Genomic DNA, 24,039 nt, shown 5'->3' on the forward strand with positions numbered 1-24,039 from the left:
TTAAATCCTACCCATTTATTGTATTTTGTCTGACTAATAATCATTATTAATAATTAAAGTTTTAAAGTTAGTATTATTATTATTTTTTTTTTTTAAAGAATACGAATGCAGTTTGCACCAGGAAGAGACAGGCGTGGCACAGGATTAATTAAAAGAATATGCGGGCCCAGTGAGTCCAGCTGAATCCGAGTTTGAAGGAAAATATGATAAAAGATATGTGGATAGAAATAATGATAATAAAAAATATTTTTTTTTTAAAAAAAGTTCACGCTCCGACTCAGCAGGGGGCGATAATGTGATATTCCGTGAATTAGATGTGCACGTGACACAACACGGAACTTGCCCGTGCTGCGTGTTTGTTCTAACGTCAGAGTTAACCGGGTTAAATATCCCCGGAAGAGCTCTTGAGACGATGATTTGCAGGTCGCCAACATTTGGGATTTGAGTCTCAATGGCGGCGAACTGGGTCGAGAGGATTTCTGCTTTCTCCCGCAGTCCGTCCCGCTTCCTTTCCGAGACAACCGCGGAGGCTTTCCTTGCAGAGTTGCTCCGGGAGCTCCGAGATGACAAAGCCAGTTACAGTGTCAAGGTATAATAAGTCTATAATTATATTCGCGTCATGTCAAAAGTTATGTAAAAAAAACAAAACAAAAAAACATGTTTGCACAGATTTTTGTCGTCATACAAATACAATACGTCATACAACACGTCATCTGGTGCGAAATGAATCTGGTTTGCAAAAGTGCAAAAGTCGTTTTTCTGTGATAAATCAATTTGTCACATTCACTGTGTGTTTCCTGATCACTTTATGACGTGCCCGTAGCCAACACTAAATTGTCCAATTTTTTTTAAATGGACTTCGGCACGTTGCATTTTTTTTTTTTTTTTTAACACGGAGACAAACACATTCTTGGATTTGGGCAACTTTTGCCAGCTTTGCGGGACTGAGAGAGGAAATTCACTTTCTGAATGTATCACTGTACATTGAATAATTAAAAAGTAACGTAGACGTAAATATACTGGATGTTTGTTGGTGTTGTAGAAGCGTTTTAAAATGTTTGCCATTTCTTGTGTCAAGACGTAATGGTCATTGTTTTTTTTTTTTTTATAGTTGTGTATTTAATGTGATTCTAACCAATGTGTCTGGTCTCCAGTGATTTATCTCCTGTTTTTTTTTTTACCCCCTTCAGGTCCTCCTGTGTTCCCCGCTGTGTGAGCACCCGGCTCTGCTGTGTCCCTCAGACTTTGTGGGTGAGGAGACAGCCCTGGAGCTCATGTCCGTGTTCGCCCAGTGTCCTCCCGCGTCTGTCCAGTTTCGTTGTCAACTCCTCCTGGCCCTCACCTCCGTCCTCATCTGCACTTCCTGCGCGAGCGGTCGCTCCCGTGCCTCTCAAGACTTCCTGGAGCTGCTCCTTCAAACAGCCAAGGACATCAGCGACATCCACGGCGATAGTACCCTGCGTTCTCTGAGGGCCACGGCTTGCGACTGTCTACGGGAGCTGGAGGCCTGCTGCCCCGGCCTTCTGTCCCAGCGTCTTGAGCTCTTGAGTGGGCTCCGGCAGCAAGAAACCTCCAGGCTCCACCAGGCCTTTGCGGGTCTTCATGCTCTGGTGTTAAGAAACGCGGTATATCTGCTCACCCAGGAAGCCGGAGCCGGCCCTCAGCATCTTAAAGCTCTTCTGGGAGGGAATACATCAGTCGCATGGGAAGGAGACCAGGACTCGGGCCTTTTGACTAACGAGGACTCAACCATACTGTCCTCTCTCATCCTGGGACCCATGGGCACAGTGCCGACCCTGCAGACTGGATCTGACTGTAAGGAGTTGCGATCGGTCCTCTCCTCCCTGCTGGAGGAGTCCTACCTTCTCACGCCTCTCTGTCAAGCTGCGCTGCTACACAGGCTGGTAGAGGTGGTTGCCATGGTTCCCGGCGTGCCTCCGGCCACATTCAGAGCTCAGCTGCTGCGGCTGCTGGGCACTAGTGAGGTTTGTTTCACATGGGAAGTTTTCATTTGACATTTTAGTTCTTAAATTGATTGGTTGACCCTAATTTTGAAAATGTGTATTGCCACTTATTTTTGATGGTGTTTAGAGGTTCCAATAGTACTAAGAGTGGTAAAAAAGTTGACAGTCAGAGTCATGCACTCATTTGCTTTCTTTCCAAGAGGGAAATGAGAAGATCACTTCCACCTTCGTGCGGTGAAAAAATGATGACGCACGGCGTTTCAATATTTTGTGCGACAATATTGGAACATAAAAAAAAAAAGAAGGATGCCAAGCATCTATATTGTATTGTATACAATCAATTTTTCAGGTGCATGCAACTTTTATGACGGGTTTTTATGACTGTGTCTGCTGTACAGTCCCATTTTGCTGCAGTTGCAATGAAGTGAGATCAACAGACTTCATTTCATTAGATACAACCGATGCTGGGAGTTTTCCTTTTGAGACATAATTTGCAGTTAATGTAATACATGCTGTCACAATACTTAGCATGTCACAAAATGTTTAATATGGCATTGCGTGGTATTGTGTCTTAAATATTGTGACACTATGTTATCGTCGGGCCTCTGGCGGTTCCTATTCCAACTCTCCGTGGTACTCTGTAGAAGGCTGTAGTCAGCAAACGGGATACAACACCTACGTTAGTGAACTTTACTGGTGGACTTTGTCGTCTTTGGACCGAGCCAGACCGTCAGTTTTTTTTTCCCTTTATCTCCAAAGCTAACCAACTTGCTGATTACGGCTTCATATTTACCATACAGACGCGAGAGATGTTATCAGCCTGAACATCCCGGTTTTTTTTTTTTCTCGTAAGATGAAACGGTGTTTGTGTCCGCAGCTTTTAAAAAAAAAAAAAAAAAAAAAAACAGTTTCTACCCAATCGGCTGACTCGAGACTGACTCAAAATCTGCTGTCCTCCCGTCAGGTTTGCCTCTTCCACACCTCCCTGCTGATGAAGAGCGCGTTCACGGACAGCCTGTTCAGCGCCGAAGACGAGGCGTTCCTCCTCAAGCGGCTGGTCGTCCTCTCCCAGCACCCGCTGCTCGGCGCGCCCGAGAAGCTTTTCTACACGGACAGCCTCCTGCACTTTCCCGAAAACCGGCCGATCGGCTGCAGCGACGGCGACGAGGGCCCCCCCGTGCTGCTGACTCGGCGGCTCGCTGCGGCTCTGCTGCCCACCGTGTTCAACGACAGCGCCACCCTGCTCGCCCGCCTCCACCTGCTGTCTCTGGTCTACCTAGAGGAGGGGGAGGATGGCTGGCAGGGGGAGGAGGAGGAGGAGGAGGGCGAGGGGCCGGCCTACCTCTACAAACTTCTCACCTCGCTGATGCACATTGTGCAGAACGGAGGCAGCCGGGAGCTCGTTACCACCTTCTTCCGAGCTGCCTTCCTCTTCCTTTTTCATTTCTACCACGCCGAGCGCTACACCGCCGCTCTGACCGAGCGGCTGTGCCAGCTCTACCTCCAGCACGCCCGGCTGGCCCCGCATCTCATCAACCTGGCTGACCAGGCCCAGGACCGAATGGCCGAGTCCAACTGGGCCGTGAGTCTCCTGGAAGCCGTGCAGAAGGCCATCACCGGGGCCCCGCTCTCCCGGCTCACCTTGCAGGACCTCGGCTGGCACCTGAAGATGCTGGCCCGAGTGGCGGAGGAAGGCGCGATCCCCCAACGCGGCACCCTCGGCTTCCTGACCGGCGTCGTCACGCCGTCGTCCTCCTCGCTGTGCGTGAGCGGCGACTGGCGCCTGGGGAACGGCGTGCTGGCGGTCTGCCGCCGCCTGCTCGTCCACCCCGGCCTGGACGCGTTGCTCATCCCCCTGGCCGACATCCTGCAGCATCTCGCCTGCCGCTACGGAGACACGGACATCCAGGACCACGCCCGCCTCTACTACAGCCTCCTCACCACGCTGTCGCGGGAGAAGCTGGCCGGGGTGTTGGCGCAAGGCGCGACCGAGGGAGGGCGGCAGGTCAAGAAGAGGTCGCTGTCGTGCCTCGTGGCGGAGAGCGAGGGGCTGACGAGCGCGCTGACCATCCACCGGACCGGGAAAGCGATACTGAAGCTGATCGAGGGTCTTTCGGAGCCACGGCAAGACGCGAAAGGAGACGAGCGAAGCCAGAACGAGGCGGAGAAGCACCCGGACGTAGCAAACGCAGCACTGGAAGCCTACAGAGCTCAGTTCCACGACCCCGGCTTTGCCTCAGAAATCCTCTTGAACTACCAGCTGGCTCACGTGGAGGCTCACGACTCCCGCTTCGATCAGCTGTTCAGCGTTCGCCTCCACTTCGGCCTCACCGACGACCACTACGAAGAGCTGCGCGACATCAGCGTGCCGCGTCTCTTCCGGGAGGCGCCGTCACCCGTAGTGCAGCTCAGGCTGAAGCCCCGGCGGCCCTACCCGACCACCTTCCACGCCAGCGCCATCTTCACCACCCAAGACGGGCTCTCTTGGCACGCCGCCCTGCCCGACATCCGCCTGGCTTTCCGGCAGGCCTTCCTGCCTCTGCCGGCTCCCCCAGCCTGGGCCCGAGGCGGCAGACTCGGCGTGTTCGACGGATTGTGGGACGAAATTTGCTCCGAGGGCGGGGACGGCGCTACCAGTCGTTTCTGCTGCCAGCTGAAGGAGGCAGCTCTGACTGAGCTGGTGGGGAAACACTTCCTCCCATATCTTGTATCAGACCCGTCCCATAAAGAAGAGTTTAAAGCGCTCGTCTTCCTGCCGCCTCGGTCGCACATGCTGCTGAAGATCAGGTCCGAGGAGGACGGCGCGCACTTCAACATCGCCACGGATAACTGGCGACTCCTGCCTCACGTCAATTCTTACCTACTGACAATCACATCTTCAAAGGAAAACACTCGGAGTTGACCATGATGCAGCTTTTTTTAATTTTTATTTTTTTTATACATATATATATATATATATATATATGTATAAAAAAAATACATATATATATATATATATAACTACAAAACACGCAGATTTTTAACATCCAGATTTGGTCAATTTAAAAGTAAAATAACCAAACAGAGTTGATTTAAAATAAAGTTATTGCACTTTAATTGTCTTGGCATGAAATTAAACTGAAATTAAAATATTTTTCAATGTATTTACTTGATACAGCCCAATCAACTGAAATCGTATTGCTTAGAACCTATAAATAAACAGCAAAATACATCATTTATTTGAGTTGAACAGGATCAACGTGTATTCTACAAAAGCAAAGATGAAATAAACAGCATGTTTGGTAGGACATGTTAAAAGGTACCCTGTGGAGTTGTTGTCCATTAGTAGAGCAAGATCCCTGTTCTGGTTGTGTGTTGGTTTTTTTTGTTTTGTTTTGAATCATAAACGAGCATCGCCTTCTGCCGGCCGGCCGGCTGATGTAAGACAGCATTTAATTCATTAAGATTAATGATTATTTTGATTAGAAATATGGAACGGTGACACAAATTCTGTTGGTTTATAAGAAAACTCCTCTGGCCAGCTTTGAATCTGATCCTCGTGTTGAATGTTGGTCAGATAACCAGCAACATCTGAGGTGAAACGGTTCTATTAAGGGTTCCAAAGCAATGATTTAAAACATTTTAATTGTTAAAAGTGTCCATGCGCCGACTTTCCACGGTACCAATTTGACATTTTCTATTCTAGAAAAGCATCCAATACCAGCATTTGAGGCGTATACAGACAAAAACTTGTTGTCACGCATTGTGCACAGAAGTCAGTGTAACCTAGTCACCTAAACCCTTTTGATATCACCAGTTGCATTCCATGTATGGATTTCTGATGTCCGTTTAAGACACAAGTCGTTTTTTCCTCCACCGCCCGTCATTTTTTTTTTAAAATAAAATGCCGGTTCTTCTTTGTCCCAGTCGAGTCCAGTTTGAGCAGACCTTTTTATTCGGAGAGGCCCCTGAAGTTGGGTCCCGTGTTTGGCGGTAAGGCCGTCTGCTGTCTCAGAAGTTTGTCCATGATGGCGATCTCTGCGTCTCTCTTCTCCACTTCGCCCACGGGGGTCCAGGACATGTCATGCTGAAGTTTGAATGCGCCTACGAATGAATGAGGGCAGCTCGGGCCCCATTCCTTCGGAGGAGAGGAGACGAGAGGTATATCATGAGGACACTTTCAGGACAGACAATATGTGTTTCTTCGACTAATTGAGTTTAAAAAAAACAAAAACAAAAAAACACAAAAGAGGAAACTTTCATTCATTTTCCAAAAGTTGCCACACGTTGAGGACATTAATTGGCTTAAATTTGTATTTTGTTTACTACTGCTTTGCAACTGGATATGCGATCGATCTTATGTCACAGAAAGCTGAATATCTTTTGAGTTTTGGACGGTTGGTCGGACAAACGCAAGCGATTTGAAAATTGCACTCGGCTTCAAATATTATTATTCGTATATAGCAAAATATTTAAGAAAAAATAATTGGTAATTGCAGCCGTAATTCATAAAAAGAAAATTCTAGAAACCAACAACCACAAGTGTATGAGATGCAACTATGTTTAGACAATGTATTAAATCCCGGACATTTACAATTGGAAAAATTGCCTGACGTTCCAGAAATGCCACGACCGACGCAAATCAGTCTGTACTTCCAAAACACACGTCAGTCGGCCGTAACCAGTCGAATCCAACCTGAACTGCTTGCGTTTCAGCCACCCGGTTATTTATCAGCTTCCCCCTCTGCGTTACGTGAACTTTGAACATCAACGTTACATACACGGGCTGGTCGGTGTCCCGTTTGGCATTCGCACGCGTTAACTCTGCGGGAACTCCCCCCGAGGGGATGTTAAATAACAGGTCGCGTGCTTGCGTTTGGTAACTTCTCCCTTTTCCCCCCCCCACGCAGGGCGACGTCACGTTTTAGGAAGGCCGCGTCAGTATTTCATCAGTAATAACACCAACCTCAGGAGAGATGATGGAGAAGTATTTCTGTCCAGATGGCCGCTGGTAGAGGTGATACGTGTTGCCTGGTTTTTTCACAATGTTGCAGGCGGCATGGTGGAGGTCGGCGTCTCTTTTTGCTTCTTCCAAAACCTAAAGGAGATAAGCCCGAAAAAAGAAAAAAAAAAAAATCTTTGCGTTATGATCACATGACCACAAAAAAAAAACAAAAAACGGATGCAGCTCGTTCAACGGTGATCTTCTGTACGTGCTGGTGATCTGACCTTTCTGGCCTGTTCTTGCAGGTATCTGATTTGATCCGCGATGACTGTCAGTTTGTTGCAAGCGTTGGCTTTTATGAAATCATCTCCCTTAAATATACAGGTAAAAAAAAATATATATATTTTTTTTAGGACCACATGAAAATAAGCACACAACAACAACAACAACAACAACTCAGTCCACACCTTCTGTACTTGTACTGCCAGGTCCACCAGGTCCATGGGGTCCCCCACTCTGTTGGTCTGGTATGAGCTGACCAGTTCCACCCCGCTGGGGGCGCTGCTGCTCTCCACCAGCGTCACTGCAAAAAACAAAACAAACAAACAAACAAAAAACATTTGGCGTGAGTTATAATGCTTGGAGAGTCTGGATTTCCACTTTTATTTTTTATTTTTTTTCAAACGTCTGCCCGAGGACCCTGATAATAACCACAATATTTACTGAGTACTTTGCACTTTTTCCATTTACATTCATATTGATAATTAGCTGCAGTACTTCTATGATGTTTGTGTTCATTTCTCGACGCAGAAGAAAGGTCGTAAATTATAACTTTGCAATAAATAAATTCAGTATAAACTAAAATTGCGGTGATCGTCCTAGAAAAAAAAAAATCGTTATTAATCAGATTCTGTGGAGAAAACTAAAGTAAATTTGAGCTTTTTAGGGCCCATGAGCAGCAGCAGCTACAACTGTTCGTACTTCTATACCACACAAGGATTACCGGACGTCAGGTTAGATGGAGATCATTTCAGACACGTGGAAAAAAAAAAAAAAGGTGTAACGATAAATAACAGAAGTGCTCGGGACTTCCTTTTTTTTTTTGGAGCGAGTCACTGGATAAACGTGTCACTACCTGTGGTGGTTTTGTCAGGCTGGTTCGGTAAACTGACCGTGGTGTCCATGCTAAAATTCTCGGCCGATACGATCACGTAAAAACTGCTGTGTAGTCTGACCACCTGCTGCTTTTATAACCTAATATTTCACTAAACAAACATAAATACCGAGAGGTCCTAAATCTCCGCCCCGTTTCGCTTGGGATGGTCGTCCGTACGCGTGCCTGTTAAAAACACCGACAAAAAAAAAAACACGTATTTAGTGCTTAAATGCGAATATAATTTTTTTCTATATATAATTATGCAGCAGCAATGATAATTTAATCAGGATTTCTGTGGTTTATTTTTATATTTCCTGATCACAGCGTTCATGCTTTCAGGCATGCTAATAACAGCCACGCGTAGATACAGAACATTTAAAAGAAAAGATGGGAATGATAACTATACCTATGATACCTATATATTCACAATAATAGCCTACGGCACCTCATTAAACAGTAGCTCTGCAACATGTTTTTCACAGTAACTGCCTGACACCATGTTAAAGCCAAGTTTATATTTAGTTTGTTTTGTTTATTGTCTCTGTTCTCGCCAATGGTTCAATATCTCGACTAAATACCCCCTCCACGCCCCATAATGCTTTGCGTGCACACTTGTGAAAGTTTTTCTGAAACAGTGATGGCAGTTTTTTGTTGTTTTTTGTTTGTTTTTTCTCATCAGCCACCAATGATAAATTGGGAATTGAAGAATGATGGAATAATGATGTTCATTTGTTGAGTTGAGTTTCTATGGTTGATGGCTTACACGGTTTTGAAAGCTGGTGGTGGAGCATCACCTTAATCTACCTGATGTTGGTTTTTCCATCCCATAAATGAGAGATATATGTGGAGGATCTCAAACTTGCAAATGATGCAGGAGCATTATTCTGCAGTTTCTTATTTGTCCTCTTCTTTGCCCGTGACTCCTGTTACCTTTTTGAGGCTATTCTTTTCATGTTATAGTTACAAACCTGTGAGAGGGGGCACCATAATTCACAACATCATTTTAAGCAAATTGTATTTAATAGTGTGAGGGTACCTCTTGTGCTTCACCTTAAATAATTCATCATCATTATGGGTATAAAGGATTTAGGCTCTCTATTTATTTTTGTTGTCTTTTAGGCACTCCTGTCGCCCTGCACAGCCTTTTATATGTGACATAGCAGCAGCCCTGATGTCAGCTAAGATGACTCCTATCTTCCATGTTGTGGACCTCCTCTCGAAAAGGGTCCCGATCTTAAAAATGACCTGAATGATTTTAGTTGTATTTTTATCATATTTTCTCTATTTCTTTGTGTCAAGTTACACACAGAATACCTCAGACAAGGTCAATTGTTCCAACATAAAATGACTTTAAAGCTGCAAACAAAAGCTTCTAAAACTGAATGTTCTGTTTATAAAATGTAAGAAAACAGTGAAATATAGCTATTATTCCCTTAAACTGAAGTCAACATGCCTTCATTTTTATCTTGCAAACTGGACCACGTACCCCGGGGGCCCTTTAGGATGGTAATCCGGCCATTGCGTTTTGGAGTGAGAAACATTAACGACAGATCATGTTGTTGTTTTTTTCCCCTGAATGAATTTAAGGTGTTTTTTTTTTTAATTAATTTGATTTGAGCTCAGCATAAATGGATATTTTACTGTATGCTGCATAAATCCAACTCGTTCTGTATGGCATTATAGCAATTGCTACATGCGTATGGGGGTGTTACCGGCGTCCCAGTTGTTCAAACCCCACCTCCTGACGAATTCCTGCCGGAGAAAGAAGACCTCCTCTCTCCACCGGCTCCTCGGTCTCAGGTCCAGGCTCCCGTCCCGCTGCGCGTCCCGGACGTTTGGGCACGATGGAGCTCCGTTATGCGCTCACGTTTCTCTGTCTCGTTGTTGTGCCGTTGTGCACGTCGGACACTAATCTGAGCAATCACTTGACTTTGGAGCCTTATGATTTCCTCTTCGACACGGCGGTGGAAGCCTACTACAAGGGGGACTGGTTGACTGTTATCCTGAACATGGAGAAGGCGCTCAAGAACAAAGCTACGGTGCGCAACGTGAAGGCTCAGTGCCGTCTGAGCTGCGCCAACAAGACCGCTTTCGGCGAGCCTTTGGTCGGCTTTGGAGTTCCCATACCGGGGACCGGCTCTGTGGACGATCTGGGCTTCTTCCAGAAAATCCTGAAGCGGGCGGACTGTGTGAACTCCTGCGAAACTGCGAAACTCGGTTTACCAAACTTGCATCTAGTTGGCGAAGAAGTGAAGCTGGAGTTCAAGAAGAGGAGCCCGTATAATTACTTACAAGTCGCCTATTTTAAGGTAGCTATAACTATATAACTGGGCTGTGAGCTACAAGTGTAACGGCCAAGGCAGCAATCACGGCTTCTCTGTTGATATGCATCACCCCTCTGCAGAGTTTTCTAGTGTGACTGAGTGGCTAAACACGAAGGGCAAACGATGTGAAAACTTTGCACACGTTCTTGTTTAGTAATCTCATTTAAGCCTCAATTTGTGAGGACTGTAAATGTCCCAACCCCCCCCCCCCCCCCCCCCCGACCCCCCCAAACCAAAGACTGCCATGCCACGTCTTAAGGTGGCGTCAGCTTCTGTGCGAGTCTGACGTTAGGACGTACAATTTGGGGATTCCGTGGTTTTAAGGCCTCAATTGTTGCTTCCAGGTTGCCACATCAGAGAACTTTTATATGTAAAAGAAAAAATGGACCCGATTGGCTTTGTTTAATTTTCAACATTATTCAGATAAACATTTTAATAAACACAATTGTTTCGTGTTTAAAGTTTTCTTAGATTGCTATGTGTGTTGTGGAAAATAAACGTAATTCTGAGATAGAACCTAAAGGCTGCATGACAAGGGCTGGAGTAAAATAATCTGCCACAAAACTCCGTGGATACGGAAGAAATGACACATCATCATAAACAAAGCTGCTGTGCAGGTCTATATTAGTTCAGTATAGGCAGTCAGTGATTTTCAAAAAATATAGCACCTGGGCGAAAGATAAGTCTAAAGCCCTCCCCCCCCCTTTTTACATAGAAGACATCCTGACTAAAAGAGACAAAAAATAGTCTCTTACACTGGTGTCTCTAATTGTTTCGCAGTTCTTTATAGTAATTTGCCATGTCCCTATGACAATATTCCATCTTTGAACTGAACTTAGATTTTTGCGCAAGATTTTCAAAATAAATTTGAATTGTCATTTCATGCAAAGGCTCTAGCCCAAGGGTCCCTGACCTCTCAAGCCCCTCAACCTGTACCCGGCCCTGATACTGTCATAGTATGCACATGTCACCACAGACTTGTTTTATGATCAAACAAGTAAAGAAAATCTCAATACATAAGATGTAGCAACTAAAGAGCAAAAATATTGGTCTCAAGTGTTGGTGGACACTGAAGAAGAGCTAAAGGGAGGGTCAATTTTGAACTTACATTCATCAAGGAGTCAAAAATATGACCCAAAATAAATAATAATTTTGCTCGATGTCTGCTAAATGTGTTCATAGGTTACTCTCAGCAAACAAGTTAGCTATAAAAACGGATACAAAAAAAACACGTCAGGATTGCGTGTTTGCTGGTTTTGGACTTCTTCTGATTATGATAACATGTGTAAATAATTATGCGGTTATAGTACAACAATATTGTGTTTATAGCTTGTTCCATTCCTCCCAAGTGAGCAGAAAAAGTCATCCATTGCTGCTTTAACACAGGAAGCTGGAAAGACAACCCCCTGGATGGGAGGCACATGTAGGGGGACATGTTTTACATATCACAAACTAGCTGTGAATATACCTGTTTCTCCTGTTTTTCAGGTGTATTAAATAGGAGCAAAAGATTTGAAAAGACCTGTGTTTTTTCAGATCAATAAGCTGGACAAGGCAGTGGCAGCTGCCAACACGTTCTTCCTGGCAAACCCAGATCACATGGAGATGAGACAGAATCTGGAGTACTACAGGATGATGGCAGGCGTACAGGCAGAGGACTTCAAAGATTTGGAGGCCAGGCTGCATATGGTGAGAGCAAACTCCTTCTCTGATCAGTGTTATGCCGGGTTTTTTTTTCCCCTTCGCCTCACGGTCAGCCTCAGTAGGTGTGCTGATTATCTGAATTTTTTTTTTTGCTCACATTTAAGTAGTCTCGTTAAGTTTATCAGAAATCTTTTGATATTTTTCCACACGATTTGAACTCCTTTTCCTACCTGACTCACTTAATACACATCGACCTTGACAACTTTAGACTGCTACCTTCGAAAAGACAATTTTTGTATAGTATCACGTTTGCACAAGCAGTGATACAAACTCTTTCCTCAGGCTGAATTTCTGCTGGGGAAAAGTTACTATAGTGACGACTCATTTGGCCTGGCGGCTGAACACTTTGAAGTGGCTGTGGATGAGTACTTCACAGCCGATAAGGAGTGCAGAGCTCTGTGTGAGGGAGCCTACAACTACGATGGATACAACTACATGGAGTACAGTGCAGACCTGTTCCAGACCGTGACTGGTGAGGCAGTGCATCCTTGATTTTTGAACAGAAAAGAGTGAAAAACTGAGAGTTTCGTATAAAGTGGCATGCGGAGGAGTAATTTGCATAGAAAATATGCATCCGCCAAGTGCAGTAACAACTTGCGTCAATGTGATTGTGTGCGTCAGACCACTACATGCAGGTGCTGAACTGTAAGCAGCACTGCTCTGTGGAGCTGGCCTCAACCGCTGGCAGAGACAAGCCCTTCGAGGACTTCCTGCCCTCACAATTCAACTACCTGCAGTTCTCCTACTACAACAGTGAGTCGCGCAGCCCTTTCTTTAACAGCCTGTACTGTGCAGAATGTGCCTCGACCCGCTGCCCTTAACAATAATGTGGCAAAGAATGAAAGCCTCAACAGGCAAGGATTTGCTGCTTATGGTTAGATATATTTGTTTCATATAGAGGGCCGTTCTTGGCCTTTTATGAAGTCTCTTTGTTTACAGATAGATAAGAAGATTAACAGCCCTCATCAGTGTGGCATCTATGCAGAACAGATGCCTTTCTGATACCTAAAATACACCTGTATTACCCTTCAGGTAATTGGTCAGATGTAATCAAACATTTGCATAACAACCAATAAGCATTCAGCGTTGGAAAAAGGAAAAAGACTGACAAAGTTCAACATAAAAAATGTGAGCGCTATCTATCAGACTTGGTTTGTCAGAAAATATTTGTACTTATAAAATGTTAATACACATTTAAATCATAAACAAACACTGTATTTTTTTTTTACAATATTGAAGGTTCATCCCTGACAAGATTAGTAGCGCATGCAGTGACATCTGATTTATTTATTATCTCATTGTTACACATTGATTACTTAAAAAATAAATAAATAAATGTTTAGGTTTCTTTGGCAAATTTTACATTTTCTAAATTTGGTGGACCCCAGTAGCAGGATCCAAAAACACATGCCATAAAGCAGCCAAAGCCTGCTTTACAGGTTAAACTTTAAATGCAGGCTGCTTGCTGTAAAATAGGTGAAGTAGATATTGTGAATTTGGTAACAACATCATCAATGTTCTCAGTCTTGACAAAGCATCTATCTTTACGTCATGATTCGAAAACTGAGCCTCGAGTATGAACATGAATCTTCATTTGACAATATCCAACAAAAGCAATTTTAATCTGACTAACAAATAATATTGGACCCGCTCCTCACCCTCCTGCTCTTTCCCCCCCTTTATTCAGGTGAGAAGTATGAGCAGGCCATAGAGTGTGCTAAGACCTACCTGTTGTTCCACCCTGACGACGTGGTGATGAACCAGAACCTGAATTATTATTCTGCCGTGCTGGGTGAAGACAAGGCAGGGACCATATCAGCCAGACAGGTACAGTTACACTGTTTTCAGTAGTGGCCTCCACTCTTAGCACCTCATTACGAGTACCCTTATTTTTAGCAGTTTGTTTTCTTAATCCACAGCGTCAGCAGTAAATCAGCCCACAACACAACATGCACTGGCAGAAAAATGGCCTCTATTAGTACTCACATTTACTGAAGGGCACAAAAGACATTAAAAAAAAGCTCTGATGGTAATCTAAAACACACAAAAGTTTGTTGCTTTTTAAAGAAGGTTTTACTGTCCCAGGCACTAAATGTTATATAAAGCAATATTTATAGTGGCTTATTAGCTTTATCGATCGATACTAATGACTAAGTGATTATTGCCCGGGTCAAGATTTTTTTACTCTCACAAGTGAACTCACTTTCTAGCCTGAAATATGCATGTGAAAGCTACAAGAGTGGAGATGTATTCAGAGGTTGGACCTCTAACAAAAAAAAAAAAAAATGAAGGAATTCATTTGTTTTCCTCTCTTCATGTACATTTATTGATTGTTTTGTTTCAGCAGTAGACTAGGGGTTTAAGTACACACACATTTCATAGTTCAGTATGAACCTTGGTTTTGGTGTCATGGTTTTGCACCTTCTCGCCTCAACTGAGAAAACAAATACAAAAGATAAAAATGCATTACCTTTTTTTCTTATTGGCAAATAATGAAAATGTTCAAAATTGTCTCATAGGCTACAATTTTTACTCTAGCACTAAAACAAAATCCTGCATATTGTCAGTAGGAAAAGACTCTGAGTTGTTTACCCTCAAGTATAGAATAAATAAAATACAAGTACAACGTATTCCTCATTAACTTCCATTAACCATGAAAGCCAGCAGTGCAATATCAGCTGTAGAACTACAGAAAGTGATGCTGCCTAATGTTGTCAGGTCACTCCCAATATCAATGAATGCACACCGTATGATTTACAAATGCATTTAAGAATTGATATATAAATGACTCCTCAAAAATATTTTTCAATGTAAAAAGACAAACCACATGTAAATAATTAAGGTTCACAAATGTGTTGCTTATGTACACACAAATATTTATTGTTACAAGTACTTGTAGATGCATTTAAAAGTAATTACAGTTATCATCAAAGACTTTGGTTATTATATTTCGATATTATATTTCTTTTTTATTTGTGGTTGTTTTTTTTTATAGACCGCACTGACACAGCTGGATTCACAAATGCAGTTTTTTCAAAGGGGAATGTATTACCTCTAGTCAATCAGATATGTCCTTCCTTTTCAGCCAATCTAATTAGTGTAGATTTAAAGGTATGATTTGATCTAAGTGAACCGTGGATGTGACCCCGTGTCTCGCAGCAAAGTGGAGCGTTAGCAGCAAGTTTAGCAGAGCAGCCGTAGACTGTATGTGTACATGCCGGAATACATCTTACACCTCTGTGCCATATCACTCCATTGCTTTTAAACTCGATGAGCCACACAGTTGTGTTGGTTTACATATTTGTTTATTTTGGCTTCCATACACACCGTTTGGCCGCTTGAAATCTTCACTGATGCACCAAGTGTGTAGTAACGTGCAGCTGAAAATAGTTCCCATTAAATTCTGTATTTCCTTATGTTTAAGGCAAGGCAAGGCAAGTTTATTTGTATAGCACCTTTCAACAACAAGGCAATTCAAAGTGCTTCACATAAAACCATTAAAAGCATCAAAACATCAGGCAAAGGAAAAGCAAATTTAAAAACAATTGAGAACATTGATCGAAACATTAAAAACAGTCATTAAAACATTAAATAAGCTAAAAATAAAATAAAAGTTGCAGTGCAGTTTAAGAAATAAAATACAGTAATAAAATGCAGGAAATTGATCAACATCCTTGAGTCTGGTTCAATTGAAGGCAGCAGCAAACAGAAAAGTCTTCAATCTTGATTTGAAGCAGCTGAGAGTCTCAGCAGACCTGCAGCTTTCTGGGAGTTTGTTCCAGATATGTGGAGCAGAACAACTGAACGCTGCATCTCCATGTTTAGTTCTGACTCTGGGGACAGAAAGGAGACCCGTCCCAGACGACCTGAGGGGTCAGGATGGTTCATAAGGTCGCAGCAGATCACAAATGTATTTTGGCCCTAAACCATTCAGTGCTTTATAAACCAACAGCAGGATTTTAAAGTCAATTATTTGTTGGACAGGAAGCCAGTGTAAAGACTTCAGAACTGGAGTGATGTGATCCACTTTCCTGGTCTTAAGTAAGGTTTGCTTAAAGCCACAGTGCTCAGCTGTTTGATTGCATTATTCAAATGAAACTATGCATTTGTAGCCAATTTCTAAAGATTTACTGATTGTCTCCTTACTGGAGTCATATAATTGTTAATGTGAAAAAAAAACATTAGTATCTGTTCCAATTTTAGGCTTTTTGAGATTATAATAGAGAATCTTAATAGCACTTATGAAGATGAAATGATAAGCTGTTTCAGATCTGTTTAGCTTCTGCAGATCTTGCCCTCAGGATGCTTACATGGTATTACCAGCAACATGAACCAATCATAGGTTTTGCCAGGGTGAAAGAGGCCCCTAAAGCAATTGGTTCCAGCTCATAAAGGTTGTTTCTGTTTGACAAAAAGAACTATGAAAACATCTTAAATCAGGGGTGTAATTATTAGCTTTTAGTCCTTATTTAATGTGGGTACAGGAGCTTTGTTACTGGTTGTCAGGCTGTAAATTGTGATCCCCAGGTGGTGAAACAGTACATGCAGCAGTCCATACTGGAAAAAGAGCTGCTCTACTTTGGATTTGAAGCCTTTGGAATCACCTTTGTAGATCCAGTGAGTGAATAAACTGGTTATTATTCGATCACATTTTGTTTTATTTATGCAATGCTGAAAAAATAAATGTGGAATTTGACTTGTGAATTTTTGGTTTTAAGGACATATGGACCCCCGAAGACGTCATGCCTAAGAAACTGAGAGACAAACAGAAGTAAGATTTAAGACACGTTGTATTTCTTTCAGCAAATCTGTGTTGGCATATTATTAATTTACCATTAAAGAAGATATTATATGGCCTCAGTCAATCCATCATCTTTTTGTGTGTCTCAGGGCTGACAGAGAGACTGCAGCGAGGATCACAGAGGAGATAGGAAACCTAATGAAGGAAATTGAGACTCTGGTTGAGGAGAAGAAGAAAGATTTCACAGATATGACCAAGATGATAGCGCCACCAGAAGGTGAATGTTTGACCTAGAGTACCAAATGTCAGTACAGTATTTTGTTACCAACTTCTACAGCCAAACTTTACTATCCTTATTATATGTTTAACTCTGGACTGTGACCTTGATTCTGTAGGTGGTGCTCTGTTGTATGATGACATCAAGGTGACCATGATGTCCAAGCAGCTGAACGGCTCTCAGCGCGTGCTGCTGGATGGTGTGATCAGTGCTGACGAGTGCAGGGAGCTGCACCGACTCTCCAATGTGAGTCACCTAAAGAAGGAAGTTAAACACCTTTGTCACCTCACCTGACATCTGTTTGTGTGTGTGTGTCATCTTGGCATGATGTTGTGCTTATTTCCCAGGCAGCGGCTCTGAAAGGTGACGGCTACAGGGGGCAACCATCCCCGCACTCGCCCAGTGAGATGTTCCAGGGAGTCACTGTCCTGAAGGCTGTCAAGGTCTGTTGTACAGACTTTTAAAAAAAAATGGAATATATGTCACCACTTCCTTCCACTGTACCAAAGTGAAGCGTAAATATCTCAAAAATGGGGGCTGCCATTTTATGCTCTTGACGTCATTTGCAACCAGAGTCTATGCAGTATTTTCCAGGGGACCAGCAAAAATTACAATCTGCAAATTGAACATAAAAAATGAAATACTTCTCTCGATCAGATTTAATAGCCACTGTACATTATAATCCCCATGAAGGGAGGATTTATTGCTGGGCTTTTGTATGATACTTTGTGCTTGGCTGTCAGAAGTTGTAATGTTATGGCTGATTGGGGTATGCAGTCTATGGTCTGTAGCTCTCCTGTGGCAAAAGTATTTAAACATGAAACCTAAAGCATTCAATCAAACCTGTGATGTTATGCTGACACAATAGCCCCCCGTTTCCTACATGCCAACGCTTCTGTATATATAATTATATTTAAAGACTTTGACTCGTGTTTCCGCCTCCCACAGCTTGGACAAGAGGGGATAGTTCCGCTGAAAAGCGCTCGTCTCTTCTACGACCTCAGTGAGAAAGTGAAGAAGGTGTTGGAGTCCTACTTCCGCCTGGACACTCAGCTCTACTTCTCCTACTCCCACCTTGTCTGTCGCTCTGCCATCGATGGTAAGTCTGACACTGACGGTATGTCGGTGTCAGTTCTCTTGTGGGGACAAATACACGTATGTTTGTTTTCCTGCTTCCAGTAAGGATGAATCTGTAATTGGTCTTTATTATTATTGGTTCATTCATAAAATGATCTCTGACATCTGTTAGATCCATCATCACATTTCCAGCCTTATAATGTAGGCATATTGGTAGAATTATAGTCTCAGGAAGTATTTTTTTTTTCTCACCTACAACTAATAGATTTATTTGATTTGTTTAAAACCAGCTAGTCGATAACTGTGTTTGCCTGCTGTTTGCTGCTGCGTTTACAGGTCGGGTTTATCAAAAGCTTTTAGCTAAGGTAAGCCGCCTGCTGATGATGGAAAAAAGGTTGTGATATCGGATTTGCTTGCCGTGAAACCGAAATCATTGAGCTGAAAGACGCTGCAGTGATCTGGTAATTCTGGGTGACGTTGATGTATTGTTAATATAAAATCAGTCTTTTTTCATGCGGCTTTTAAAAATCCCTGGTGCAGTGCTACTGGCTGGCAATGTTGGTTTGAAAAAGTGAAAACAGTGTGGTCAGGATCTAAACTAGTCTAACGTCTCTGTGCGGCTCTTTATTTAGAGAAGCAGGAGGACCGTGAGGACCTGAGTCACTCTGTTCATGTGGACAACTGCCTGCTGGTTTCTGAGCTCAACGAGTGTATCAAGGAACCTCCTGCATACACACACAGAGACTACAGGTGAGGTCACGTACACTCAGAAATACACTGTGAAATGCCCTCCTTCACCCACCCAACCCTGGTGACGAGCACCCATCTGACATCCTGATGTCTCTCTGCTGCAGTGCCATCCTTTATCTGAATGATGACTTTGAAGGAGGAGAGTTCATCTTCACTGAGCTGGACGCCAAAACAGTCACGGTAAATATATTTCTATCTGCGGCACAGTATAAGCCCTTAATGAATTTAAATTGTTAAAAATGCAATTAACATGCTATTAATTACCCAGAAGACATGATTTTAACATTTGATTTTGTAAATTTATTATATTATTTATGTTATCTATAACAGTATTCAGACCCTTTGCTTTAATAATCCTTAAGATTTGTGTAGAATTTAACTGTAGTCCATCTTGGGTAAACCGCACACCGTTGTGTATATAAGATTTCACAAGAAACACATCATGTCAGGACAAAAACCAAGACAGGAAGTCTTAGTAATTTTCTGTCGACCTCCACAAGAAAAGTTTGGGAAGGCATAGCTCGGGGTTAAGTTATGAGTGTTCCCAGGAGTAATTGTGAAACCTAAGAAGATTGGAACCACCAGGACTCTTCATAGTTGGCCTTCTGGCAGGAGTTTACCAAATTAAGAGAACGTTATTGTCATAATGCACAATATAAAGAAATTACACCGTATAAAGAAATTCTTACTTTGCTGGTCCTCCCTAACCTAAACAAGAAAATATCTAAATATTCACAAAATCTTTAAAAAAATGAACTTAAAGAAATATCTCAGAATAAAAATAAAATAGTTAAATAGAATACAATATAAGAAATACAAGAAATATGAACAAAAATTGTACAGTGTTGTGGAAGAAGCAGCAGAGAGTACAAATCTGGTGTGCTTGACTGTTGGTCATAAAGTGTGGTATGCATTATTGCACATGACTGTGTGTTGACAAAAACGGTGCTTCTTGATAAGTTGCTGGTTGTTGTGAGTCCAGGTGAGGTCCTCGCTGATGTTCTCGCCAAGGAATTTGAAGGTTTTCACCCTCTCAACCTCTCAACCAAAGCGATTTATGCAGCTCCTCCCACCTTCTTGGGTCAATATTCATTTGTCTTTCAGCTGGCGCATCCTTTGGCTTCTGTGCTGTTGCTTTATCGGCATTTAAAGGAATCTGAGAGCATGTGGAAAAATATTCTCTAATCTGATTGCATGAAAAATGTAATTACATGTACCATGTCTGTTGAACACCAGACAATGCCTGTCATCTAGTTAATACATTACTACAGTGAAGCTTGGTGGTGGCAATATTATGATATGGGGTGCCTCTCAGAAACAGGGACAGGGAAATAGCCAAATAAAGAGAAGTCTTTGGACATACCTGCTGCAGAGTACAGAGACCTGAGGCTGGTTAACCCCTCAGCACAAAATTTACCCGAAACAAATGGCCAAATGGAAGTGGGAGTGGCTTCAAGACAAGTCTCTGACAGAGGCCAGTTTCCCTTCCTCCCATGCCAGTTTGGTCTCCTCTGCGTAACGGAAGTCCTCGGCATTCTTGACTTGGCCCGTTGAACCTCTGTGCAGAGACCAGAATAGGGAAGTTCGCAGACACTTCCCATTCAGTCTGACAAAAGGTTGAGAAGATTTACAGGAAGAATGGGATACACTGCCCAAATCTGAGTGTGCAAAGCCTGCAGAGACTTACTCGAGAATACTGGAAGCTATAATTGCTGTGAAAAGACTCGTTTTTGAAAAGAAATCAATCAAAGATTTGAGTTTCTGAATAATAAAATATACTAATGTTTTAAATTTGTCATTACAAGTTGCTCCCTGATTCACCTGTGTGCATAATAGAAACAGAACCAGAAACATTGTGTGTTTTTGGACTTCTCCAGGCCGAGGTGCATCCGCAGTGTGGTCGCGTGGTCGGGTTCGGAGCAGGGAAGGAAAACCCCCACGGCGTCAGAGCCGTCACCAAGGGTCAGAGGTGTGCTGTGGCGCTGTGGTTCACCCTGGATCCTTCTCACGAGGAAAAGGTATGGACGTAGTTTTGGATCAGTGGATCATCAATAGATCATCAATGCAAAACAATGCGAGAACAAAAACAAACAAAAAAACAAGGATTTTGTTTTATTCAGTTTTTGTAGGCATCAAAAAAAGACAATATCAAGTCTTAGTTATGTTTTCTGGTGCTTAATTTTATATTCTGCTTTCCCTCAAATGTTGCCTTCTTCTGTTCTGTAGGAGAGAATCCAAGCTCAAGATTTGCTGAAGATGTTTTCTACCCCTGTGAATTCGGAATTCAGCAAAAAGGAGACAACTGACTCTTCAGCGCCTCCACCGGTTCCACCAGAAGCTCCTGCACAGGCTGATCCAGAGCCAGCAGAAAAAAAACAAGACGATAAAGCAGCAGAGCAGAAGCCAAAGGATCCGCCAGCTGACCCGCCAAAGGACACGGACAACGTGAAACCGGTCAGCAAAGCAGCCACTAAAACCAAAACTGCCTCTAAACCAAAAGCCAATGCAGGAGACCAGGCAAAGGCAAAGACGGCAGAAAAAGTAAAAACCCCTGCTAAAAAAGATGGAAAAAAGACAGTTAAAACACAAGCCAAGCAGACTGATAAAAAGGACACAAAACCAGCTGCAAAAAAGACAGTAAAAGTTAAGAAGGTCTCCACGTCGGCCTCAGACTCTCAGAACATCAAGGTAGAGCTGTAATCAAACAGCACGTGTGACTGTCTCCATGTGGTGTCTGTTTTTCTACTATTTTCTGAGTTTTTCTCTGTGGCTGGTTGAATGAAAACAGAAGGGTTTTATTTGCCTTACATTTTTTTGGTTATGGTGGATGTTACTTGGGTTTTTAATAAGTTTATTGGTGCTGACAATCTGCTCAAGTACCCATAATCACTGCAGCCATCTTTACTTGGCACGAGCTTTAAAGAAGGTATTTTCATCTATTTTTTTTTCACCCTGAACTCTCTTCATTTTCTTTTTATTTGAGTTGTTCTGTTTTGGACTCAAGCAGCGGAGTGTAAAAGTGAGAGGACAGGAGATCCTGTGTGAATCCATGAAATAAAAAGCGATGCTTCTTAACGTCATGCAGCACTTCAAGCTTACACTGGGTGGCAGCATTGTAGCGTTCTCGAGTAATTTGTCACACTCTCACTGCACATTTAGCAAGCCATAACAAATTCACTTTGGATAAAACAGTTCTGGGGAATCCTGCTGCTGTCATGCTTTAATGTCTTTAAAACTTGAGACATTCAAAGCCCCACTGCTCTCTGTTCTGGTGTCACTCGAGTTCAAGTTGAAGTGCAGCAAATTTCACTGCTTTCCCTTTAGGAATCTCTGTCTTCAAAGCAACCTGTGTCCAGACCTGCACTGATGAATCTGTTTCTCTTTGGATGCTGCTGTTTAAATATAATTCATCTTGGATTTCTATATTTAAATATATTACGAACTAAAATGAGCCCTCTGATAAGATCCATTAAAAAGTGCTCTGCTTCCAGGTTTCAGGTGAGCTTAGAGAATTATCATTATTATCAGCAGAAGAATTAAAAAGCAGTTTCCTAGTGCCAAACTGGAAAAACAAATCAGTGAAGCGGAAACATCCAAGAAAAGGGACAATGACCACAGAGTGGATTGGAACTTGCAGTTTTCATCTTGATCCATTTCATCAGCATGCTGATTGAAGTTTTCTTGCACCTACAGTGGTAAAAATTAACTAGGTACTTCTGCCCAAGTAATATTGTACTTTATCTAAATACAGTTTTCAGTATTTGTAGTTTAAGTACTTCATTCTTCACTTTTTTTCAGAAGGAAATACTTTTATTTGTCTATAAGTACTTCAATAAACATAACTATGATAAATGTGAGCAGGCTGCCAGTAGCCAACCGCCCCCAGTTGCATCTTTGTGTACAGGGTCAATCACATTGACGGGAATCACTAATTAAGAATCATTAAGAAAATGGGTAAATACAGCTGTTGCCAAAAGTGTTCCACAACTTTTCTGAGGATACTCTATAAAATAGTAGTGTATCAATTTAATATAATTCAGCCGCCGGTAACCCAGCATGGTTAAAAAGATTTGTCATAGATCTGCTGTCTAAAATGCATACACAGGTACAACAATTTGAGCTTTCAACATGAGTCTTCTTTAACCTGCCTGAAAAACTGATCATCAAACCTCAGATTAATCCTGAGGTTCTGTAATGCAGGCAGCGTAAACGTGATTGAATTTGATGTGAAGCCAGTGTAAACAAATCAAGATGTCACATGTGTTACATTAGACCTTGTAGGATCTGATCAAAAGCTTCGCAGCAGCATGCTGGAGCGCTTATATACGATTGACTGTAGTGTCATCTTGTCAAAGGAATGGTTTGACATTTTGGGAGATACTTATTCTCTTTCTTGTCGACAGTTACAAGAGCACATTGATACCGCTCTCATACCAGATATAATATCATATTCAATAGATACAGCCAGACAAGAAAACACACTTCTGCGAACTTATTGGAGTCTCCACAACAACTGTTGATCATCACCATGAAAAAAAACACCTTTTACACTGTTACTCTGACATTTGATGATATAGCTGCTTTAAGTGGCTTATCCAGTATCTCCTTACAAAAAAGCTGAAAAATGATTTAACAAATGAGTTAAATTTACAACTGTATGTAAGAGATATATAATACACTGTATATACTGTATATTTTCATGATGTGTTTATTTAATCGTCCTGTGACATTTCTGATTTATCTTTGGACCCCCTGTGGGCTCCCAGCCCCCATGTTGGGAACCACTCCATAAACAATAAAATGATGAATTAGTATCTTCATCTCAGCTTGATGAGACATCAAAAGTCAGACGAGATGATTTAATCAAATTGTAATCAAGCTTTTTTTTTTTTAAAAAAAGAAAAGAAAAAAAAGAACTACTGTTATTTCTATTTATTTTTTGTATATCTCCTCCTTTTCTAAATGTCTATTTTATCTGTTGTACTGCTGTGTGGAGTGTAGGCAGCTATGACTCTGAGATATGTGATGTGATGTCTGTGTAGGTTTAGCATGTGGATGAAGTCATGCCAGCACAGAGAGGCCATCTGGACTCTCTCACACACACACACACACACACACACAC

The 24,039-nt window shown here is 42.4% G+C and overlaps 3 protein-coding genes across 3 annotated transcripts; 2 read left to right on the forward strand and 1 right to left on the reverse strand.

Annotated features, from left to right (window-relative positions):
• Positions 1 to 351: 351 nt before the first annotated feature.
• On the forward strand, positions 352 to 4,918 carry ap5b1 (adaptor related protein complex 5 subunit beta 1). Its single transcript, XM_069703234.1, has 3 exons — positions 352 to 589; positions 1,191 to 1,985; positions 2,929 to 4,918. Exons 1-3 carry the CDS (start codon positions 452 to 454, stop codon positions 4,864 to 4,866), a joined length of 2,871 nt encoding a protein of 956 aa, XP_069559335.1. The 5' UTR covers positions 352 to 451; the 3' UTR covers positions 4,867 to 4,918.
• A 651-nt stretch (positions 4,919 to 5,569) lies between these two features.
• Positions 5,570 to 8,157, reverse strand: cunh1orf50 (chromosome unknown C1orf50 homolog). Its single transcript, XM_069703239.1, has 5 exons — positions 8,024 to 8,157; positions 7,356 to 7,471; positions 7,173 to 7,259; positions 6,910 to 7,041; positions 5,570 to 6,081 (listed from the first exon to the last, which is right to left on the reverse strand). Exons 1-5 carry the CDS (start codon positions 8,070 to 8,072, stop codon positions 5,896 to 5,898), a joined length of 570 nt encoding a protein of 189 aa, XP_069559340.1. The 5' UTR covers positions 8,073 to 8,157; the 3' UTR covers positions 5,570 to 5,895.
• Positions 8,158 to 9,794: 1,637 nt separating this feature from the next.
• On the forward strand, positions 9,795 to 23,805 carry p3h1 (prolyl 3-hydroxylase 1). The gene is made up of 15 exons (XM_069703235.1): positions 9,795 to 10,353; positions 11,905 to 12,057; positions 12,355 to 12,544; positions 12,694 to 12,825; positions 13,760 to 13,899; positions 16,600 to 16,689; positions 16,791 to 16,843; positions 16,963 to 17,090; positions 17,209 to 17,336; positions 17,438 to 17,533; positions 18,039 to 18,189; positions 18,800 to 18,917; positions 19,022 to 19,097; positions 20,795 to 20,935; positions 21,144 to 23,805. The coding sequence occupies exons 1-15, from the start codon at positions 9,889 to 9,891 to the stop codon at positions 21,615 to 21,617; spliced, it is 2,535 nt and encodes an 844-aa protein (XP_069559336.1). The 5' UTR covers positions 9,795 to 9,888; the 3' UTR covers positions 21,618 to 23,805.
• The last annotated feature ends 234 nt before the right edge of the window (positions 23,806 to 24,039 follow it).

This window comes from Brachyistius frenatus, unplaced genomic scaffold (genome assembly GCF_029030835.1).
Source record: "Brachyistius frenatus isolate BFR_SWC_R1_liver_20210118 unplaced genomic scaffold, ASM2903083v1 Contig_45, whole genome shotgun sequence".
In the NCBI taxonomy this organism is placed as follows: domain Eukaryota; kingdom Metazoa; phylum Chordata; class Actinopteri; family Embiotocidae; genus Brachyistius; species Brachyistius frenatus.

What these genes read in the sequence shown, in the direction of transcription:
- ap5b1 (XM_069703234.1), top strand. Translation starts at nt 452, where the DNA reads ATGGCGGCGAACTGGGTCGAGAGGATTTCTGCTTTCTCCCGCAGTCCG. An exon ending in AAGCCAGTTACAGTGTCAAG is followed by an intron (nt 590 to 1,190) that starts GTATAATAAGTC and finishes TACCCCCTTCAG; the next exon opens with GTCCTCCTGTGTTCCCCGCT. An exon ending in GGCTGCTGGGCACTAGTGAG is followed by an intron (nt 1,986 to 2,928) that starts GTTTGTTTCACA and finishes TCCTCCCGTCAG; the next exon opens with GTTTGCCTCTTCCACACCTC.
- cunh1orf50 (XM_069703239.1), bottom strand. Translation starts at nt 8,072, where the DNA reads ATGGACACCACGGTCAGTTTACCGAACCAGCCTGACAAAACCACCACA. An exon ending in GCCTGACAAAACCACCACAG is followed by an intron (nt 7,472 to 8,023) that starts GTAGTGACACGT and finishes TGTTTTTTGCAG; the next exon opens with TGACGCTGGTGGAGAGCAGC. An exon ending in TGCAAGAACAGGCCAGAAAG is followed by an intron (nt 7,042 to 7,172) that starts GTCAGATCACCA and finishes TATCTCCTTTAG; the next exon opens with GTTTTGGAAGAAGCAAAAAG.
- p3h1 (XM_069703235.1), top strand. Translation starts at nt 9,889, where the DNA reads ATGGAGCTCCGTTATGCGCTCACGTTTCTCTGTCTCGTTGTTGTGCCG. An exon ending in CTGTCCTGAAGGCTGTCAAG is followed by an intron (nt 17,534 to 18,038) that starts GTCTGTTGTACA and finishes CGCCTCCCACAG; the next exon opens with CTTGGACAAGAGGGGATAGT. An exon ending in CTGTCGCTCTGCCATCGATG is followed by an intron (nt 18,190 to 18,799) that starts GTAAGTCTGACA and finishes CTCTTTATTTAG; the next exon opens with AGAAGCAGGAGGACCGTGAG.